The 14,007-nt window shown below is 39.1% G+C and overlaps 1 protein-coding gene across 1 annotated transcript in view; it reads left to right on the forward strand.

Moving 5' to 3' along the window:
- The window catches only part of VPS41 (VPS41 subunit of HOPS complex), a 187,689-nt gene that overhangs the window by 11,211 nt on the left and 162,471 nt on the right, over positions 1-14,007 (forward strand). Inside the window, exon 2 of the mRNA XM_061198413.1 lies at positions 697-735. Within this exon, the coding sequence (XP_061054396.1) occupies positions 697-735 (39 nt within the window). The remainder of the gene's footprint in view (positions 1-696; positions 736-14,007) is intronic.

Genomic DNA, 14,007 nt, shown 5'->3' on the forward strand with positions numbered 1-14,007 from the left:
CAGTTGCCTCTTCTGAGATCAGTAAGGCTGCTTTGCCAGACTGATTTCCATCTTTAGCGAAGGAAAAGCCTTCTGGGTCCTCCCATGAGGAATTCCTGGGGTCATTTGTTAACCTGCTGACCAGTCAAGGGAGGTCACTGGGAGCGGTGGATCCATGTGGCCCCAGAGCGACCATCTCAGGGTACCCTGCAGGGTATGGAGAAGGTGTTGTAGGAGGCCTGCGAGAGTCGGACCATGTGGAGTTCTTTAAACTGGAGTTGCAAATTACCTCCAAAAAAGGGCAGATGGGGGCTTCCCTGGTGGCGCAGTGCTTGGGAATCTGCCTGCCAATGCAGGGGACACGGGTTCGGGCCCTGGTCTGGGAGGATCCCACATGCCGCGGAGCAACTAGGCCCGTGAGCCACAATTACTGAGCCTGCGCGTCTGGAGCCTGTGCTCCGCAACAAGAGAGGCCGCGATAATGAGAGGCCCGCGCACCGCGATGAGGAGTGGCCCCCACTTGCCGCAGCTAGAGAAAGCCCTCGCACAGAAACGAAGACCCAACACAGCCTAAATAAATAAATAAATTAAAAAAAAAAAAAAAAAAAAGGGCAGATGGGTATTGGTGGTGGGGACATGATGACTCTTGTTCCTTGAAGATATTTTTTCTCCTTTTGTCATGTGTTCTGACCGTTTTCCCCCCTCTATGCTTTGCAGGAAACCGGGTCTCTTGAAGAATCTACAGATGAGTCTGAGGTAAGGTGGGGATTCAGGAACCTGGGAATTTCTAGCTAAGCCAGCATCTTGAGCTGGTCATGCCTTGCTAAATGCAACATTCCCCGGAACTTGGCGTGGTAAAGTAGGGCCATAGGTGATTAAACCTTGGGGAAGGACATGCCAGTCATCTTTAAAAATATTAAATGGGTTTGCTTGAAAAATAAACAGGAAAAGGAACACAAAGTTTTTTCCTCATTTTGAACAGTATTTTAACCTGAAGCATGTTGGCAGTGGCGAAATTGATGCAAAGTTTACAAACCAATCTCGACACTTAAAAACCTATTTTTAAAAATAGCCACTGTCGGGTCTGCAATACTTATTCTTTCTTTTTTCTTTTAATGAATATGGCGTGCTCATTGGTATAGTTTCTGAATCATTGAAATGGTCATTTATTTCATAAAATAAAAAGGTAAGTAACTACCTTAAAAGCTGTTAGGGAGCTAAGTTGTATTAATGATTGAATTTAAGGAGAAAAAAGTAATATATAAAGGAGGGCTTTAAAAAAATTTCTCAAGGCTATGCATAAAAAATAAGTTTAAGCATAACACTGATTAATTAGTTTATTAGTTTTATAGATGGACTAATAACAATAATTACTTTTTTCCTTTTAGTATTTCGTTTGGCTCAGAGGAATATAAAAGTATTTATGATAACCTTTTGGAAATCCACACCAATGTGATATTTAATATAATCTATTACATTTGGATTGATGTTACAGATAGTTATTATCTTTTTTGCTTTTGGGGGGGAAAGGGGGAGTTATACATATTCTTCTAGAGAATATCTTACATATCATGCCATCATGCATTTGTAGTTTGTCTGTAGAGTTGTGGTTCCTAACATTTTCACTACTAAGGATCTCTGATACTCTCTTCAAAGCCCCTGGTAAGGTGTTACTGAATTTGCTTATAGATGGGATATAATAGTTGTTAATTTTTGATGAAGCATTGAAAGCATTTCAGAGCAGCACCATTTTTAATTTTGGAAAGTTCTACTTAACTGAGAAGCCCGTGTTCTCAGAATCACTGGTTCAGAATCCTGCAGGGTCAGAGCCCTGTCCAGGAATTTCATTTCAGACATAAGGAAAATGTTGGCAGCCACCTACATCTAAATCTTTCCCCACATCCGTCAGATACTAAACGGATCCAGAAGGAAAGCAAACAAAAGCACGCATAACTCCAGCATAACTCCAGCATAACTCCAGCATAGTTAGGAAACAGGGAGTACTCTAAACTTCCAAATAAGTGGGGAAATAAATATCTGAAACCAGCAAAGAGCCCTCTCTGGATTGACTGGAGCTGAGGGTCAGATGGATGGGAATGAGGGGAGAGTAGCTGAGCCCCAGCGGTGGCAGGAAACGGAGGGAAATCATAAATCATGCCCCATCCTGAGTGGGGAGGTTGTGAGAACAGGCCTGAGACAGGTGGATCTGAGCACTGACTGTGCTGGAAATTTTTTTGTTTTTACTTTTATTTGCATTTATTTTTTTGCGGCATTTATTCCCAGGCCGTAGGTTTTTGTTTCTTCAGTTTTTTCTGGGATATCTTTTTCTTCTGTGCAGCCTCCTCTTCTGGTTTAGGAACAATCTGTTCTTTTTCAGTAAGGATCATCTCAGTGTGGCAGGGAGAGCTCATGTATGGGTTGATCCGACCTTGAGCTCTGGAAGTCCTGTGCCACGTTGTGGGGAATTTGTTCACCTGGCTGTGCTCAATGACCAGAGAATCTACATCTAAGCCGTTAAGTTCAGCATTACTCTCTGCAGTTTTGAGCATGTGCGGTAAGAATACAGCACTCTTTTTGGGCCACTGACCCTGCATCCAGCCCCACTGTTTGGCCTGGGCACACCTACCAACTCCACCATTGTAAGGACAGAATGGCACACATTGCTTCTGTGAAGTAACAGCCTTCAGATACTTGGTGGCTTTTGGATATGCGTACCCTTAATGGTCTGGGCAGTTTCTTGAGTGTTCTTAAAGTGAACACGAAGATTTGAACCTCTTGCATGATTTTGTGGGGTTTTCTGGGTCAAGTAGATAGCGAACCATTTTTAGAGGTCACCTCAGGCCGCTTCCTGGAAAAGCAGAAAATTTAAAGAAAGGGGTTTGAAAATGCATGAAACACCGGCAGTACAGCATTGGGGTGGGACTGCTTCTCGAGAGAAGGGGGAGGCATCCCCTGGAGGCCTGGTGGTGAAGGGAAAAGGAAAAAGCAGGGAAATTCAGGGTGCCCAGAAACAAACAATATCATAGAGTCAGGAGATTTACCTATTCTTCTCGCCCCACCACCAAGAAAATGATGCCACTTATTAAAGAAAACATCCTTCATTTACCAGTGTAACTAAGAAACCTAGTAAAACACCCAAATACCTCACCTCTCCATGGGAGCGCCTGTTGGTGCTGTCCAGGAAAATCTAAGACATTTAAAAATGATCTGAAACGGCAGGTAGCATCTGTATAAAACTACTATAGGAAAAAAACAAAGTGAGAATCAAAAATTTTCCAAGAGAACACCGACATAACACTCCATCATGAGTTGAATATCTTTAAACAAGCCTTTGCAGATGTGAAAAACTATCTTAAACCAGAAATTTAAAATCTCAGAACAGAAATGAATCAAAAAACTAGGAAGTGAAGGAATAAGAGTTGACCACACTCAAGAAAGAAATGGAAAGAAAAGATACATGAATGTTGAGGAAACTGAGACCCAAAAAGGAACCTGACCATCTAAGGTTGTAGCTGTTTCGTGGGAGAAATGGGTTCAGATTCTAGTCCCCAGACTCTGGGCTCTTTTGGTCATTTTGCCTTCCAGCCCTGGTGCCTTCTCAGGATGGTACCTCAGGTTCATATCTCAGCTGTGCTTCATACTTGCTGCGTGACCTTGGGCATAGCACTCAACCCTTGTATTCTTGAGTTTCCTCCTATGAAAAATGGGAGTTACTGCTAACCTTGTATGGTTGCTGTGAGGATTAGAGAAGATTGATGTTTGCAAAGCATCTTATTTGGCATTTAGCACATGGGAAGCACTCCGTGAATATTAGTGATCCTCAGCTTGTATTTTAGTGCTGGTGCCAGTGGCTGATTTTACAGCCTGGTGCTTTAACCTGAGGGCTTGGAGAGACTCCCCACTGGCTCTGAAGTGGTTACCCTCCCAGAGATGACTGATTCTAGTGAGTTTACGGACGACCAGAATAGTCAGGCTGGTGGTAGAGCCGAGTTTAGGCTTTGTAGGTATAGTGAGTTGGCTTGCACGCCAGTCTTTGGAGAAGTTTTTCTTGGATTTCTCACTCAGTTTGAACCACTTTCCACTTCTAGGATTGGGATTGGTATTGGTATTGAGACACCACTTGGTGGCCAAAGAATCTTTATTCTTCCTTTTCTTCCTCTATCTCTTCTTCCCATTAGGTTTTGTAACTGTTAATTAAGCTTTCTCAGGGCAGGCATTTCCTTTATGTACATATACCTCTTGTTTATTCAAGTGCTGAGGTGATTTCCATTTTTATGAACAACAATACTTAAGTGTTTTCAACCATGTAATATAACAATTTATTTTTCTATCACTTTATGAAATGCTGCATTTCATATAAATTGGGCTTTCACGTTACAGGAAAACCATAGTGTTAGGTTATTCTGAAGTTCTTTTTTAAACTTTTAGTTAATTTTTAATTTAAAAACTTTTAGTTGTGTTAGTTATGTAAAATATACATAACATAAAATGTACCATCTTAACCATTTTGAAGTGTACAGTTCAGTGTCATTAAGGATATTCACATTGTTGGGCAACCTGTTTCTGGAACTTTTCTCCACCAACACTTATTTTCCTTTTTGTTTTTGTTTTTTGATAGTAGCTATCCTGACGGTGTGAGGTGATATCTTACTGTGGTTTGATTTGCATTTTCCTAATAATTAGTGATGTTAAGCGTCTTTTCATATGCTCATTGGCCATTTGTGTATCTATAGAGATATATCTATTCAAGTCCTTTGCCCATTTTCTAATGGAGTTGTTTGTTTTTCTGTTGAGTTGAGGAGTTCTTTATATATTCTGGGTATTAACCCTTTATCAGGTGTAGATATGGATATCAGATAGATACCTGGATATTAACCCCTTATCAGGTAGATACAGATGCAACTCAACAACCTGTGGATAGGATGGATAGATGGATAGATGGATAGCTAGCTAGCTAGCTAGACAGGTAAAGGTCTGTAGAGTTATAAGTGATTTACCTTTATCTTTATCTATGTATTGTATATAAAGGAAAAAAGAATATATAAAGAATATATATTAATCTATGTGTATCCCTTTTCAGTTATATAAATTACAAATATTTTCTCCCATTCCATAGGTTACTTTTTCACTCTGTTGGGTGTATCTTTTGATATATAGAAGTTTTCAATTTTGATGTAGTCCAGTTAATCTATTTTCACTTTTGTTTCCTGTGCTCTTAGTGTCATATCCAAGAAATCATTGCCAAATCCAATATTATGAAGCTTCCTCCTGTGTTTTCTTCAAAGTTCTTATTTTACTGTGTTTGAGAAAAGAACACAGAATGCTCAAAATTGTCCATATGTTTTTCACTAATCTTGAAAACTGCAGCCAAAGGAAATGAATTTGAGGTGTGGAGTATAATTAAAATAATCGAAAGTGGTGTTTATGTCAGGATGTCAAACTTTAAGAATGTTAACTTGTTCTTTACACTAAAAGTAGAAATTCAAAACCACATTACAACCAAGATAGTAAGTAATGTTATTTAATAAGCTGAACAGTTAGGGGTTTTGTATTCATGTTAATACTTAATTATGGCAAATTTGGAGGATGACTAAACTGGCCCTCATGTCTGGGATTTTTTGTTTTTAATATACAGTCTACTGTTTATTCCACCTTGAAATGATGAGCCAGACTATTTCTTAGACGGTGTCTTGTAAAGCTTAACAAAGAAATATGTTGTCTTCGAAAGGATTTCATTCCCCTTTTGAAGCTCTGAGATGTTTTCAGTTTCCAGGGCTGACGGCTGCTATCACATAGGCGGTAGCAGAGTGCTCTGGGAATACAGAGGAGTGGAAGTCAGGAATGGCTTCATTAGGAGTCTTCAGGAGCTATTACAGAGGATGAGTCTGGGCAGAGAGGCTGGGCAGGTCTCTGGGAAGGAGGGAATGTACGTGCCGAGGCCAAGTCATGAAAGCACGTGCATGTTCAGCCAGCTGTGATGAGCTCTGTGTGGCCGGCATGCAGGAGGAAGTTGGGGAGACGAGGTTAGACAAGGAAACTAGGGTGCGGATGTGAAGCTCCTAATGTGCGGAACCTGGCAGTTTGGACTTGACCCTGCGGACACGGGGGCGGGCGACAGAGGGGAGGCAGTCAAAGCCTTGATTGTCAGGGGTGGGGATAGGGGCTGGTGACAGATGAACTGGCCGGAGAGACCCATGGAAGTTTCCAGTGGAAGCCCCCATTAGAGATGGGGTAGAGGGGCCTGGGCCAAGCAGTTGCAGAAGGCAGAGAGGAAATACGTCTCAAGTTCAGTGAACAGGAAGTGTAGGCTGGTATGTGAGAGATGAGGTAGATAGGGCGGGGCGGGGGGGGATGTGGTCCAAGAAGATTTCCAAAGTATCTAGTGCTGCTGTATGGTGGGAAACAGAGTAAACCCCATGTTTAGGCAGTTAAAGGCAAAAGACATTCTAAGCCTAAAATTTGATACCTCTGTGTTCAATTTTTTTTCCTCAAAGGTGGTACTTTTTAATTCATTGGTGACTCCTTTTATAATGGCTTTGTTCTGGCTGAAACAAACAATAAACTTTTACACACACACACGCAAGTGAGCAAGCTAATATCTGGGATTTTATTCTTAAAATCCTACAAGTTACTGCTTATAGAGGAAGGTTCCGAGCTGTCTTTGGAGCAAAGATGGTATTGTGGAATGAGCACAGTATTGGGCATCTGTTTGGATAATGAGGCTCATTACAAAAACAAGCATGTTCAATGTAGGAAACAGTGCTTACGTGTATTAATCAGCCCTGTGACTTGGCCATGATTACCGCTTCTGTTTTACAGATGAAGAAACAGACTTAAGAGTGTTTAGTTAACTTGCCCAGGGTCACCTGGCTTGTAAATCGATTAGAACCCAGCAGTCTGACTGCAAGTTCTGGTCTTCTCACCTCAGTTACGCTACCTTCAACTTCACCTTGACCTCTGTAATTTTATGCCAGACTCTTCCTCTATGCACTTTTATAGAATTAGACAGGCCTTAAAAAAAAACCTTCCTTAGAACTTCTGCCTATGTATAAAATGATATTTTGGGTGATATTACAGAGTTTGGCTTATTCAACTAGTAGGATAAGACATCAATTTTAGAATCTTTGAACTGGCTTTCTGTTCTGGAGAAGAGAGGATTGTCTAGCTAATGTATATATGACATTAATAATCTAATAAAATTCCTGTTTTGTCATAAAATAAATGATGTTATTTATTTACAAAATAATTAAAACATATTTATAAATAATTATAAACATACGTATAACATACTTATTTATAAAATAATGTTAGTTATAAGTTATATCCCCTTTGAAAAGTACATTCATCTCTGCAGAAATTTAGCCGCAAGAATGTGCATTACAACTTTGTTTATATTATAAAAATTTGGAAACAGGCTAAATATCTAGAAATAAGGAATTGCATTATCTTTTTAATTTAAAAAAGCTTTTTACAAAAATGCAATTTAGAGGTGGGGGTGATTGGCAAGCTCTTTTTGTAAATGTTTAGATAGTAAGTACTTAAAGCTTTGCAATCAAAGAGGCAATACTGAGGATATTATGAAGGTATGTAACCATATAAACATGTAAAAACCCTTCTTTGTTTGTGGGTTGTACAAAAACAGGCATCTGGCTGGATTTGGCTGTGGGCTGTAGTTTGCTGATTCCTGATTTAGAGTATAATCCAGTTTCTCTTCACCCTCCAAAGTCCACATATGATCATAGAAAGAAAGACTACAAGGCCATATTATCAGTGGGTCATGTGACTCTTATTTATCATAATCTGCCTTCATTTTTCTAAATTTTTCGTAACATATGCATTACTTGTATACTTAGCAAAACAATACAATTATTACTTTTTAACAAAACTTGTTAATGTCTGTACATATTACAGAACTTTTGGGTTGCAAAGCTGTGGAACCCAAAATAAAACTGCGTGTCCTTCCTTCCCTACCTCAAACTCAAACAGGGAGTTAAGGAAAAAGTTTGGTTTATTTCTTGCCCTCTTTATTTTATCCAAGGTTTTATATAAAACCAAAATTGTTTTTACTCTAATAAGCATTTTTTTCTTGAGTTTTTTTAAAAGTTTAAAATTTTGAGATAATCGTAGATTCACATGCCATTGTAAGAAATAATACAGAGGGTTTCTTTATACCCGTCACCTAGTTCCCAAAGGGTAACATCTTGGGTAACTCTAGTACATCACAACCAGGACATGATATGATATGTGATGGATATAGATGCAATCTACAGACCAGACCTTATTCAGATTCCATCAGTTTTATATGCATTCATTTGTGTGTGTGTGTGTGTGTGTGTGTTTGATTCTGTACACTTTTATCACATGTGAAGATTCCTGTGACCACCAGTGCTGTCAAGATACAGAACAGTTTCATCACAAGATGAAAAATAAGTTCCCTTTTAAGTCACAGCCACTCCCTCCCCCTCCTCCACCACCTGGCAACCACTATTCCGTTCTCCATCTCTATACATTTGTCATTTCAAATGTATTATATGGATGGAACTGTACCGTGTGTTTACCTTTTGAGATTGACTCTTTCCTACTCTGCCACTCTTTTCATTGGCGTGGTTAGACCATTCACATGTAAAGGAATTATTGACATATCAGGGTTTCAGTCTGCTGTTTTTTTTCTGTTTGTTTTCTTTGTTTTTCATTTCTCTTGTTTATCTTTTCTTCCCTTTCTGTGAGTTGCTTGAACATTTTTCTGAGATTCCATATTGATTTATTTATAGTGGTTTTGAGTACATTACTTTGTATGGTTTTCTTAACGGTTGCTCTAGGTGTTAAAATATGCATACAAAACTGGTCACAGTCTACTGGTATCCAAGACATTTTACTACTTCTAGTCACATATAGAAACCTTACTTTTATGTCCCTTTACCCTTCCCATTTTTTAAATACAGTTGTCTTAAATATTTACTTTGTTCATTGAGCACCGCATCAGTTGGTATTAAATTTTTTAATTCAACTGTCAAATATGCTTTAAGAAACTCATGAAAAGAGGGATAATCTGCTATGTCCACCCCATTATCACCCATTTTTATGTTCTTTTTAAAGTTCTAAGCCTTCTTCAGTTTTCTTCTATCTTCTCTTCCTTCCTGTTTAGAAAACTTCCTTTAGCCTATTCTTTAGGGATAGATTTGCAAGCGACAAATCCTCTTAGTTTTTCTTCATCTGAGAATGTCTTTATTTCGCTTTCATTCTTAAGGGATATTTTTACCGGATATAGCATTAGTGGTTGACAGTTCTGTTCTTTTAGAACTTGAGAAATTATGTGCCACTTCCTTCTGGCCTCTGTCATTTCAAATGAGAAATCTGTTGTCATTTGAATTGGTACTCTCCCATAAGTAATGTGTCATGTTTCCCTGGCTGCTTGCAAGATTTTTTTTTACTTTAGCTTTTAGAATTTTAATTAGGATGTCTCTTGGAGTGGTTTTCTTTGATCTCTCTTCTTTGGAATTCGTTTAGCTAATTGAATCTGTAGGTTTATGTCCTTCACCAAATTTGGACAATTTTCAGCCATCATTTATCTGAATATTCTCAGTTCCTCTATCTTCTCCTTCTGGGACTTTGATAATGTGAATATTAGCCCTTTTGTTATTGTTCCACAGGTCCCTGAGACTGTTCATTTTCTTCAGTCTATTTTCTCTTTGTTGTTCAGATTGGGTAAATTCCATTGATAGATCCCTAAGTTCATTGGTTTTGTCCTTGTCATCTCTACTGTTGAGCCCAACCAGTGAGTTATTTCTTTTGGGTATTGTATTTTCCAATTCTAAAGTTTCCATTTTTTAAATGACTCATTTCTTTGCTGAAATATTCTATTGTTCCATTTGTTTCAGGAGAATTTATAATTGCTTGTTGAAGCACTTTTATGATGGCTGCTTTAAAATCCTTGCCAGATAATTCCAACATCTGATTCATTTTGTTCTTATGATATACATTTTAATGGAAGACAATATTTAGATCATGAAGAATTATCAGTTACTTCCATTTTATCAGGTTCACTTATTTCCATATGTTGTGCTCATTGCTTTACATGGATTATTTCATTTAATATGGACCACAGTCCTTTTAAGTGCTATATTAGGCAGTAACAAACAGTTCCAAAATTGTAGTGGTTTGACATAGCAGAGATTTATTTCTGAGTAGAACCAGTGGCACAGGGAAAGGAAGTTGAGGCAAAAGCCATATAGAAATGTCATCCTCTTCCATAAGGCCTTTCCTATTTGTGGACCAGGTACAATGTGCTGTGGAAAACTTTCATAGAGCTGGAAACTGAAGCAGTTCTGCTTCATAGAGATATGTATTTTTTTTAAACGCTGCTTTGAATAGGTTCTCAGTGTACTGTTTATTTAGAAGTATATGCCACCTTTGTAGAGGAGTTTAGTGGGTTGTACAAAGAACTTTGCAGTAGAAGCATCAAATTGTTAGCCTAACCTTTCAAGATTAAACTTGCACAGCAAAGAGGAGAATAATAAGGGGAAAACCATCAGGCTAAAGAGGGTTGGCAAGGAAAGAGAAGAGCACCGAATGGAAACTGGTATGTAGTGAAGTCTGCTTCCTACCAGGTAAGGGTTCCAGTGACCTTTAGTTATTCATGAATGCAACTGAAAAGATAAACGAAGGCTTATTCTGCCTATGGTGTGTTCCTTTGAATTGCATGTGAATTACATGACCTGTGCCTGGGCCATGGCATGTAATAACAGAGGGTTAGTTACTGTCACTTCTGTCTTTATAATTTTTGTTACCATTATTTATAAACATGCCTCCTAAGTGATGTCCATTCAGATCTGGCTTAGTTCTTGCATATATCACAATTAGGAGGCCTTGAATATGTTAGATATATTAATTTTACTAAACCAAGAAGACTGACAAATAGCTGAAACTACTTAAAATAAACCTACACACAGTTTATGTTGAACGAGGAATTAATTTTAAAATGTACCTTCTCGGTGCATCTGCCACAAGGAGAATTCTTTTTCAGTTTTGTTAAAATGAAAACCAGTCATTGTGAGAAATCAGGAGATAGGTTTTTTAAATCAGAAAATGCATCACAGAAAAATAATTTATTTATTTTACCTGGTAGGTAGAACATTGTGAATCATTTATTGAAACTTAAATTGGTTCTTTATATCTATTAATTTTAATAAACAAATTTATAGCAACTGGTAACTAAAATGGTAATGTACCTTGTTATGAAATTGATTGGTGAGAGAAAGGGAGCATGGGGTTATAATATTATATCCTTCCAAATAGCCCTTGGATTAAAATTTTGCTTTTTCATTTAATGAGCTATTAATATTAACAGGTTCTGCTGATTATTGCATCATTCAGGCAAGGATAAACATTCTCTGTGAAGCATATATTATAAAAGTGATATATTTGGAAACTTAGTAGAAACTTTCCAGATGCAGGATTTGTGAAACTATATTTCTGCTGCTGGTTCGAGATTGAGAAGATGAACATGACTTTTTCTGGTATGACATATATTCGAACAGAATTTACAATTTCACTAGGAGAAATTTATAATTTACATAGGAGGAAAATTATTTTAGACAGCCCAAGGTGGACTGATTATTTTATTTATACAACAAATATTTATTGGATACTATTATGTTTTGGGTGCGAGGATACACCAGCATTTGATAAAGGAGGCAGACAGTAAACAAAAACATATATGTCAGGCAGTAATACATGTTATGGATAAAAGTAAAATAACATTGGGTAAGAAGACTGTGGAGTGGGCTGAGGGATGCTCTTTTATCCTGGACAGTAGGGGAGGGCTCTCTAATAAGATGACATATAAGTAAATATCCAGGGGAAAGATCTCATAGGTGAAAGGAAGAGCAAATACAGTACCTTCAGTTGGGGTCCTGCTAGAGGTCTTCGAGGATACAAGCAGGGCTGGAGCAGAGTAATAGGAAATCATGTCTGAGAAGTAATGAGTGGTCAAGAACTAGAGCCTGTAAGTCAGCTTATGGCCTTTGGTTTTTACCGTGTGTAAGATGGGAAGCCATTGGAAGATCATTGTTTGGTAAGATCACTTTGGATGACATTTGAAAAAAGTCAGGGAGGTGGTGGCTGGTAGGAAGCAGTGAGACCAGTTAGGAGGCTTTGGCAGAACTCTGGCTAGAGGTGATGAAGATTTGGGGCATTTTTTGAAGTAGAGCCAATGGATTTCTTGACTAGGAGGTAGACGTGTAAGTGAAAGAGAGGAATCAAGGATGAGCAACTAGAATGATGGAGTATGTTAATTGAGATAGGGGAAGACTCTAGCTAGCACTGGTTTTGGTGCTCAGGGTGAGTTGCTGGTGATGGTGGTAGTTGGGCGGGGTGGGTAAATCAGAAGTTCCATTTGGGGTATCTTAAGTTGGAGATGTCAATTAGCCATCCAAGTGGAAATGTCAAGTTGGTAGTTGGATAAAAAAGACCAGTGCAGGTCTGGACTGAAGATAAGAATTTGTGAATCAGCATTTGGATGGTGTTTAAAGCCATGAAACTGGATGAGATCATTTAGGGCGTGAGGACAGATACATAAGAAGCCTGATGTCTGAACCCAGGAGTACTCTCACGTTTTAGAGGTCTGGTAGATGAAGAGAAATCTTCAAAGGGGAGTGAGAAGGAGTAACCAGTGAAGTAGGAAGAGAACCACTAGAAAGCAGTGACCCAGAGGCCAAGGGAGGAATGCATCTCGGGAGGAAGAGCGTGGTCAGTTATACCAAATACTGCTGGGAGGAGGAATAAGATGAGGTCTAGGGCTTTACCCTTGGATCTGTAATGAGGCCATTGGTGTGCTCCTTACAAGAGCAGTCGTGGTGGCTCATAGTGGTGGAGTTGGTGGTGGGACCTGACTGGAATGGGCTCAAGGGAGATTGGGTTGGCAAAATGTCTCGGATGCTCGCAGAAATCCTTGTACTGTGTATTACAAGATGTTGATATCTAGAATGCTCATAAGGGACGCAGTTGTTTAGTGACTCTTAAAGGAGATGATAGGTATTTAGCACTTTGTCATTAAAACGTATTCAGTAAGCATGCTCCTGCTACTGCTGTTTTGTTATTTTTGTCCAGTTCTATGCCAGGTACTTTCAAGAAGTCAGGCACCCTGTCACCAGGTTCTCACTAGCAGAGCTACTTGTGAGTGAACAAATGAATTACTCTTCATAACAATTATAGGAAGCTGGCATTGTATGTTTATTTTGAAGATGGTGAAACCAAAGGGACCTTTGAGAGGTCCCTTTGTCAAAAACATGCACCAGTGACCACCCCTGGCCTCCTGACTCAAGCTGAGAACAGTTTTATCCCACTCCATGTCCTCAAAAGGATCATGATTTAATTTAGGGGCAAGCAATGAGAACTCTTTTAGTTTGGGGGTCAGCTTGGGGAATCCAGCTCCATAGCCCACCATCATTTTTATCCTCTCTGATTGATATATTATTCTCAATAATAGGCAGATAGGTAGAATAATGGTCCCCCATGGATGTCTTCATCCTGATCCCTGGAAGCTGTGAATATGTTATGTGACATGGAAAAGGAAATTAAGGTTGCAGATGGAATTAAGGTTGCTAATCAGCTGACTTTAAGATAGGGAGGTTATCTTGGATTATCCAGGTGGGACCAGTGTAGTCAAAAGTCACAGTATAGTCTTTACAGGTGGAAGACGGAGGTTGAGAAGGTCAGAGTAATGTGATGTGAGAAGGGACTTGACCTGCTCTTGCTGGCTTTGAAGGTGGCGGAGGGAGGAGGGGACCCACAGCCAAGGAATGCACGTGGCCTCTAGAAGCTGGAAAGGACAAGGAACCAGATTCTCCCCTAGAGCCTCCAGAAGAAGGCAGCCTGCTACCATCTTGATTTTAGCCCAGTGAGATCTGTATTGGATTGTAAAATAACAAATTTGTGTTGTTTCAAGCCAGTGAGTTTATGGTGATTTGTTACAGCAGCGATAGCAAACTAATACAGTAAATAATGTGATTGTATAATCTTGGTCCCTTA

Source organism: Eubalaena glacialis, chromosome 8 (genome assembly GCF_028564815.1).
Source record: "Eubalaena glacialis isolate mEubGla1 chromosome 8, mEubGla1.1.hap2.+ XY, whole genome shotgun sequence".
In the NCBI taxonomy this organism is placed as follows: domain Eukaryota; kingdom Metazoa; phylum Chordata; class Mammalia; order Artiodactyla; family Balaenidae; genus Eubalaena; species Eubalaena glacialis.